Source organism: Procambarus clarkii, chromosome 73 (genome assembly GCF_040958095.1).
Source record: "Procambarus clarkii isolate CNS0578487 chromosome 73, FALCON_Pclarkii_2.0, whole genome shotgun sequence".
Taxonomy (NCBI): Eukaryota; Metazoa; Arthropoda; class Malacostraca; order Decapoda; family Cambaridae; genus Procambarus; species Procambarus clarkii.
In genome coordinates, this window is record NC_091222.1 from 23,860,892 (window position 1) to 23,870,374 (window position 9,483).

General features: G+C 46.7%; 1 protein-coding gene across 1 annotated transcript; it reads left to right on the forward strand.

Annotated features, from left to right (window-relative positions):
* Positions 1–3,312: 3,312 nt before the first annotated feature.
* On the forward strand, positions 3,313–6,846 carry LOC138356668 (uncharacterized). Its single transcript, XM_069312858.1, has one exon. The coding sequence runs from the start codon at positions 3,313–3,315 to the stop codon at positions 6,844–6,846; it is 3,534 nt and encodes a 1,177-aa protein (XP_069168959.1).
* Positions 6,847–9,483: the final 2,637 nt, after the last annotated feature.

Consider the following 9,483-nt stretch of genomic DNA (forward strand, 5'->3'; position numbering starts at 1 on the left):
TTACAGAGTATCCCTTCTTCCTATGTGGGAGCGCATTGATCAACCCTTAGACTAACATATATGGTCTAGTAGCAAGTTATTACTACTGTGGATAGTTTATTTTGGGGGCCGGGCCTTTTAGCTCTCCCATATTTGATACTCTTGTCTTCTAACTACCCTTACCCCTTAATAGTACCAGTTCCCCATAGAAGCCCCACACACTATTATTTATAACAACCAGTATCATAAGAAAGGCAAAACTTTCATATTATGTGAATAGATTCAATGAAGCAAAAGGCAACATGGAAAACAATCTCTAGTATCCTAGGAACTAAACAACACTCACATAACCAAATAAAACTCTACAAGGATGGGGATATACCGTCAACTGGTTTAGAAATAGCAAATGAATTTAATAGCTTCTTTTCATCGGTTGGTGCTAATCTTGCCAGTAAAATCCCACAGACTCAGACACATATTAACACATATCTCTCAGGCAGCAATCCAAACTCTCTTCTCCTTTCACCAATCAGCCTGGCAGATGTTTTATTTTATTTATTTTATTTATATATATACAAGAAGGTACATTGGGTTTGTGAGGATACATTGGATAGTACAGTATTTACATTCTTGTAAAGCCACTAGTACGCGCAGCGTTTCGGGCAGGTCCTTAATCTAGCAGATAATTTTAAGTAGGTAATTTCAATCAGAATTGATAAAGATAAATGAAAGATACATTTGTTACGGACCCTGATCCAGCGTCCAATCTCGAAGCAGTGACAGCCGCGCCATCTGTGGGTCAGCTCCCGAAACCCCCTCCAAACCGACGACGTGTACTAGCTACGAGGGCCAGTTTCCAGCCCCGTTCAGCACTCAACACCGCCGCCGCTGACCTCTGGTGAGGTGGTGCTCAGACTACAACGCCATCTATGGAGTGGATATGTCGGGCGTTTGTGTCTGAGCCTGTAAGTGAGGTGTTTTAGTGTCCCAGTTATTGATGACGTGTCTGCTTACAGAGTCGACCTGGGACTGCTGTGATGGGAGTTGAGTCAGTCTACCCGAGGCAGCCAGTCTCCATACCTTGAACCTTGCTGCAGCTGTTGTGACGTCGTCCCCCCGGAAGAACACTGTGGTGTGTTAGCCTGCCAGTGGAGTGGCAGTAAAAGGATTTACCCGGGACCGACTGCTGGAGACGATCATCCACTGGGGTACTGAAGACAGGAGAGTGACTTGTGTTGTCACACGAGGCTCCTGTCTAGGGCGTTCCCCTTTTATCGCTCGTGGAGTGGCCGTACCAGCCTTGTTGGCTCAGAACCTGCCAGCAGACCAGCTGGACGTGTGGTTGATGGCCTCCACGGCGGTGCCCCCAGTGGACCTGTGTTTTGGCTGACCTGTGGCCCGGGTAGGCTCGGCATTCTCAGAGGACACGTCGTGAGGCCACGAAGAAAGCACCGCGGACTCAGCACCTAGCTTCTTGATCCAGAGTCTTCAGCAGAAGACTATATTGTACATAATCCCCTTGTATAGTGTTAATACCCCTCCCCCTGTGCACTTTTTGATTTTTTATATTTAATCGGTGATGGTGAAAATTATAATATTAAGTTCTTAACTTTCTTTCCCTACTCCCTTTTAAGTTACTTGCGTCACGGATCTCCTCCCTTGATAGCCACTACTGGCTTGGGAACGGATACATATATCTTCCTCTAACAACATCAGAGTGAGAACCCCGTTGCGTCCCGAGAGGGCCGTAACATAATTGGCATCCCCAGCGGGATCCGTCCCCTCGTTAAGTATGTTTGACAGGGGTGGTGAAGTGGCGTAATTCCTGTAAATAATTCCCCCTGTGTGTGACGATTGTGACGTTATACGTCCTGTGCGGTGCTCGGAGTGACTAAGTGCGATATTGTGCAGTGCGGTGCTCGCTGTGATTAAGCGATTAAGTGCAATATTGACTAGTGCGGTGCTCAGTCATTCAGTGCAATATTGTAGAGCGAAGCGTTCGCTTGGATTCGGTGCAATATTGGGTAGTGCGGTGCCCGAAGTGATTACGTGCAATATTGGCAAGTGCAGTGTTTGGTGCGATAAAGTGCAATATTGGCGTAGAACAGTGCTCGGTGCGTTAAGTGCTAACTTGTAAGCAGTGTTAAGTGCTAAGTGTTCCATCTGTGACAATGGCAGACAAAGCTACCATCGATGATCTGGACGAGGTTCAGGCTTTTCTGAACAGAGAAGATTGTCTTGCCAGATTAAAATATCTGAGTAAACCAGAGCTTGTACTAGTGAGCGCCTACCTGGAGATCAAGATCCGTGCCAGTGATTCCCGTGTGGAGATCTTGTCCAAGGTACACCGGCACCTGAAGGCAGAAGAGAAACAGGAAGGCGAAACTCCTAGTACAAAGGAAAGTGCAGACATAGCTTCCACGGAAAAGGAAGATAAGGGCAGTGATGTTGACAGTGATGCAGGTGAGCTTAATATCAGCTTCCTAACAGTCAAGATGCGTGCCCTAGAAATTAATCGAGAAATTGAATGGAAGAAGTTAGAAATAGAACGAGAATTAAAAGATAAAGAAATGGAGATGAAAGAAAAAGAATTGGCGATGAGGCGTTTAGAATTAGAAAGAGAAGAAAGAAGAGAAGAGCGAGAAAGAGAAGAGAAACGAGAAAGAGAAGAGCGAGAAAGAGAAGAGAAACGAGAAAGAGAAGAGCGAGAAAGAGAAGAGACGAGAGAGGGAAGAACGAGAAAGAGAGAGAGAACGAGACAGGCAAGAACGACAGGACAGAGAGGAAAAGGAGAGACAACATGAACTAGAAGTATTGCGGTTAGGTGGGCGGAGGCAAACGACGGACACCAGTGGTTTCGATCCTTTAAGAAACATCAAAATGGTCCCCAAATTCCATGAGAAGGAAGTGTCAAAGTTCTTTGCAGCCTTCGAGAAAGTCGCTGCCTCTTTGGAGTGGCCAAGGGAGAATTGGGCCATCATGATACAGTCAGTCTTGACTGGGAAGGCCCAAATCGCCTACTCTACGTTATCCCTTGACGACTCCGGCGATTATGACAAGGTGAAGAAGGTCGTGCTCATGGCGTACCAATTGGTACCTGAGGCTTACAGGCAGAAGTTTAGAAACCTGAAGAAGACCTCAGAGCACACTTTTACCGAATTCGCCACGATCAAGGAGCGACTTTTCCTGGAATGGTGTGCCTCTCGGAAGGTGGAGACCAAGGAAGACCTCGAGCAGCTGATTCTGCTGGAGGACTTCAAGGATTGTTTGTCTGGAGACCTGAAGACGTACCTAGAGGAACAGCAGGTAGAGACCTTGAGTGCAGCAGCCACAATGGCTGAGGAATACATCCTGACTCATAGGCCATCTGCTAGGTACGTCCCGAAGACCTATTCAAGATATCCAGCCAAACATAAACCGGAAGATAGAACTGCCCCTCGTAGTGCCGCCAAGTCAACCTCGGATAGTCCTCGGAGGATTAGTCCGAAGAGGGATGTATTGTGTTGGACCTGCGGTAAGAGAGGACATATTGCTGCGAAGTGTCGTAGCAGTTCAGGTAATAATCCCCGTAGGGAAGTCATGCTGATGAACAGTATAGTACCACCGACATCCACCCTAGAGAAGAGGAAAGGATTGTTCGCCCCATATACCTCCCAAGGATATGTAGCCAGTGGCCTTGCAAGTACGCCTGTGGTAATACTTAGAGACAGTGGAGCGGCCCAGTCTCTAATTCTGGAAACATCATTACCCGAAGGTATATCGGCGGATGAGATGCAGAAGGTAATCCTGGGTGGATTCCCTTCCACCTTGTACGTTGCCCCATTGGTACAAGTGCATCTGGACTCTCGGCACTTCAAAGGTGAGTGTCGGTTGGCCGTGGTGGATAGTCTTCCCATAAAGGGGATTGACGTAATATTAGCCAATGACTTAGCCCTAGGATTGTTACCCAACTGTCCCCTGGTAATGGATAATCCAGGACGTGAAGAGACCAGTCCCATCGCAGCAGTGCAAACCAGGTCTCAGGCGCACCTCCATGCACCACTAGATCTAAACACTTTGTTTGACTCTCCTCCTATCCCACAGGTTACAAGTAGCCATACACCAGTCCCGCCCGTCCAGATGCCGGTTCCTGAACACTGGACTCGAGCCCATCTGATAGAGGAACAGAAGAAGGACCCTCAGGTACGGAAGTTGGCCGACACCGTAGACTCTCCTGCGAAAGGAGGGGATCTATATGTGTCGTCAAGTGGTGTACTGTGTCGCCGGCATCCTCTGAAATACCCCCAGTCAAGTGCGGTAGGTGATCAGATAGTCGTCCCAGCCGTGTTCAGATCTAAGCTGTTAGAAACAGCCCATGCTAATAGATTTGCTGGACATGGTGGGATCTCTAAGGCTTTCCACCGCCTAGCCAAAGGTTTCTACTGGCCGCATATGAAGGAGGACGTACGTCATTTCTGCAAGACCTGCCATGCCTGCCAGGTGGCCGGAAAAGCAAACCAGCCTGTCCCCAAAGCCCCTTTATACCCCATTCCATCAATAGGTGAGCCCTTCGAACACCTCATCTTGGATATAGTAGGCCCTCTTCCACCTGCTACCTCAGGGGTGCAGTATTTGCTAACAATACTAGATCGGGTTAGTAGGTACCCAGAAGCGATCCCCCTTAAAACCATCACAGCTAAGGTTTTGGTGAAACAACTGCTCTGGTTCATCACACGATACGGTCTTCCCAAGACCATTCAGACGGACCAGGGGTCTAATTTCATGTCCCATTTGTTTCGCCAACAGATCGCCGACCTGGGAATCCGACAGGTTACCTCTAGTGCCTACCATCCCGAGTCTCAAGGAGCTTTGGAACGTTTTCACCAGACGTTGAAGGGCATGCTTCGGAAGTTTTGCTACGACAGGCAGAGTAAGTGGGTTGAAGAACTGCCCTACCTCCTATTTGCGGTAAGATCAGTGCCCAATGAATCCCTAGGAATCTCCCCATTCGAGATGATCTTTGGTCACTCAGTAAGAGGTCCCTTAGAGGTGGCACGAGACCATTGGCTGGACGCAGAAACCAACGAGGATATTGTGGACTGGTTGTCTACAAATAAAGGACGGCTGTTCTCAGCCTGGGAGATGGCTACAAGGACCTTAGAAAGTACACAAAGAACTATCAAGAGCAGGTATGATAGGAGGACCAAGCAGAGGGAGTTCCAAGTAGGAGATCTGGTTTTAGTATGTACTCCTACAATAACTGGGAGCTTGAGCGCCAGATTCGTAGGTCCCTACCCGGTTGTAAAGAAGGTTACTAACCTCAATTACCTTCTTAGTACTCCAGACCGCCGTAAGAAAGAAACTCTGGTTCATGTTAATATGATCAAGAAGTACGAGGGTCGGGATACACTCCCCGTAACCTTAGTGACCACTAATGACGACATTGAGGAGGAAGAGGAGGTGTTGGCTAACTCAGACATTCTGTTAAACTTGCAGGCAAAGTTGACACACGTGGCCGAAGGACATCAATCATCATTGCTGCAGATGATCCGGCAATACAAGCCTATCTTCGACGATGTTCCAGGATTACCATCTGTCTTGAGGCATGATGTCGAGCTGGAGGAAGGCGTCCGACCTATAAAGCAACACCCGTACCGTCTCAACCCACTGAAGAAACGGGTGGTGAAAGAGGAGGTAGATTACATGCTGAAACACCATCTGATAGCCCCGAGCTCGAGCCCATGGTCATCCCCGATACTACTAGTGCCCAAACCTGGTAAGAAATACCGTCTTTGTATTGATTATCGCCAGGTGAATAAGGTCACAGTAGCAGATACCTACCCTCTCCCCAGGGTAGAGGAATGTCTGGATGCCATAGGTAAAGCCCGTTACCTGACGAAGTTTGACCTGTTCAAAGGCTATTGGCAAGTTCCCCTCACGGAAAAGGCCAAACCCATATCAGCATTTGTGACACCCGACGGGCTGTTTGAATGTCAGGTGATGCCATTCGGGATGAAAAATGCGGCCTCCACTTTCCAGAGACTGATAGGTACTGTGTTGCGTGACGTGGAAAACACCTTAGTCTACATCGATGATGTATTAATATATGATGTAGATTGGCAGGATCATCTGCGTCACATAGAGGATTTCTTCAAGGCTATGCTCCAGTCAGGGTTAGTGGTCAACCTGCATAAATCTGAGTTTGCCCAGACCTCTGTCATCTTCTTGGGTCATAAGGTTGGAGGAGGATGGATTGCGCCGAAGGCCAGCAAGATAGAGGCAATAATCCAGTATCCTACGCCAGCTACCAGGAAGGACATCTTGCGTTTCCTTGGTATGGCTGGTTTTTATCGTAAGTTTGTCCCTAATTTTTCCTCCATCGCCGCCCCCCTGACCAATCTATTGAAGAAGGGGGTGAAATTAATATGGGATGAGAATTGCCAGAAGGCATTTGAGAGTCTCAAAGCAATTCTAATCTCTTCTCCGATCCTCAGGTCCCCGAGCTTTGAGGATAGATTTATCCTGACGGTCGACGCTTCTGATTATGGCTTGGGGTCCGTTTTATCCCAGACGGACGAGAAGGGGGTGGAACACCCGGTGGCCTATCATTCTAAGAAGTTCACCCCCAGCCAGCTTAATTACTCGGTCATAGAAAAGGAAACGTTGGCCTTAATTAATTCCGTCCAGCACTTCGAGGTATATTTAACAAGCAATGGCCATCCTATATTAGTACGGACCGACCATAACCCTCTGAAGTTCCTGGCTCAGTTTAAGCAAAAGAACCTCAGGCTCACCAGATGGAGTCTACATTTGCAGCAATATCCCCTCCAGATTGAACACATAAAAGGGGTGGACAACGTGGTAGCTGACGCATTATCTCGTATCTAGATCCACGTACTAATTTGGTTTGTCTTCTTTTTTTTTATAGAAACCCAAACCAAATTCTTTTGGTGGGGAGGTGTTATGGACCCTGATCCAGCGTCCAATCTCGAAGCAGTGACGGCCGCGCCATCTGTGGGTCAGCTCCCGAAACCCCCTCCAAACCGACGACGTGTACTAGCTACGAGGGCCAGTTTCCAGCCCCGTTCAGCACTCAACACCGCCGCCGCTGACCTCTGGTGAGGTGGTGCTCAGACTACAACGCCATCTATGGAGTGGATATGTCGGGCGTTTGTGTCTGAGCCTGTAAGTGAGGTGTTTTAGTGTCCCTGTTATTGATGACGTGTCTGCTTACAGAGTCGACCTGGGACTGCTGTGATGGGAGTTGAGTCAGACTACCTGAGGCAGCCAGTCTCCATACCTTGAACCTTGCTGCAGCTGTTGTGACGTCGTCCCCCTGGAAGAACACTGTGGTGTGTTAGCCTGCCAGTGGAGTGGCAGTAAAAGGATTTACCCGGGACCGACTGCTGGAGACGATCATCCACTGGGGTACTGAAGACAGGAGAGTGACTTGTGTTGTCACACGAGGCTCCTGTCTAGGGCGTTCCCCTTTTATCGCTCGTGGAGTGGCCGTACCAGCCTTGTTGGCTCAGAACCTGCCAGCAGACCAGCTGAACGTGTGGTTGACGGCCTCCACGGCGGTGCCCCCAGTGGACCTGTGTTTTGGCTGACCTGTGGCCCGGGTAGGCTCGGCATTCTCAGAGGACACGTCGTGAGGCCACGAAGAAAGCACCGCGGACTCAGCACCTAGCTTCTTGATCCAGAGTCTTCAGCAGAAGACTATATTGTACATAATCCCCTTGTATAGTGTTAATACCCCTCCCCCTGTGCACTTTTTGATTTTTTATATTTAATCGGTGATGGTGAAAATTATAATATTAAGTTCTTAACTTTCTTTCCCTACTCCCTTTTAAGTTACTTGCGTCACGGATCTCCTCCCTTGATAGCCACTACTGGCTTGGGAACGGATACATATATCTTCCTCTAACAACATCAGAGTGAGAACCCCGTTGCGTCCCGAGAGGGCCGTAACAACATTACAAGAGAAAAATGAGATGAGAGAGATAAGTATATTAAAGCACATTGTTATATTAAAGCTCTGATTGATTACATTGACAGCTTGATTAGTAATTTAAACAAGATTAATAGACACCATACAACAGATTGACAGCACATATAAGACAGCAATGATCACAATGGTAAAGATGTTCAGAATGGGTACATAAAGATTGGGAGACTGGGTAGCAAAGATACAGATAAACAAGATTTATAAACACCATACAACAGATTGGCAACACATATAAGAAAACAGCAATGATCACAATGGTAAAGATGTTCAAATTGGGAACATAAAGGTTGGGAGATTGGGTAGCAATAGATACAGTGCAATTATAAGGCAAAAAGTGAAAAACTATGAAGATGAAATTAGGTACTTTTTAGTATTGATTTTGAATGATGTAAAAGTTGGACAGCTTTTCAATTCAGTAGGGAGTGAGTTCCATAAACTGGGTCCCTTTATTTGCATAGAGTGTTTACACAGATTAAGTTTAACTCTGGGAATATCGAAGAGATATTTATTTCTGGTGTGGTGATAATGGGTCCTATTACATCTGTCCAGGAAGAGTTTCAGACAAGGATTTGCATTTAAGAACAGGGTTTTGTAAATGTAGTTGACACAAGAGAATTTGTGGAGTGAGATTATGTTTAGCATGTTTAGGGAGTTAAACAAGGGGGCTGTGTGTTGCCTGAAAGCAGAATTTGATATTATTCTGATAGCAGATTTTTGCTGGGTGATGATGGACTTGAGGTGGTTTGCAGTGGTTGAACCCCATGCACAGATACCATAGTTGAGATAGGGATAGATTAGTGCATAATATAGAGAGATGAGAGCAGAGTTCGGAACATATCTGATTTTGGAGAGTATACCAACTGTTTGGCGGGGAAGTGGTTCAAATAGCTTCGGCTTTCACTTCCTTGTCCGGCCGTGATGGTCAAGTGGATTAAGGCGCCCTGTAGTTACCAGTTGCATTGCTCCTGGGAGTATGGGTTCGAGTCACTTCTGGGGTGTGAGTTTTCAGTCGCATATAGGCCTGGGGACCATTCAGGCTTGTTCGCATATATATATATATATATATATATATATATATATATATATATATATATATATATATATATATATATATATATATATATATATATAATACACATGAGAGAATGTGCAGTGACTTAATATCTAACATATTCAGAGATTCTTACCACTACACCACAGTCTCCATGGTGTAGTGGTAAGACACTCGCCTGGCATTCCGCAAGCGCTTTGTCATGGGTTCGTATCCTGGCCGGGTAGGATTTACTGGGCGCAAATCCTTAATTGTAGCCTCTGTTTAACTCAACAGTAAAATGTTTACTTGGTTGTAACAACGATTCTTTGCGGCGGGGATCGTATTCCAGGGACCTGCCCGAAACGCTACGCGTACTACTGGCTGTACGAGAATGTAACAACTCTTGTATATATCTCATAAAAAATCTCTCAAAAAAAGATTTGAGTGGGGGTACCGAGTGATGTCTGGGGCCAGAGTTGGATAT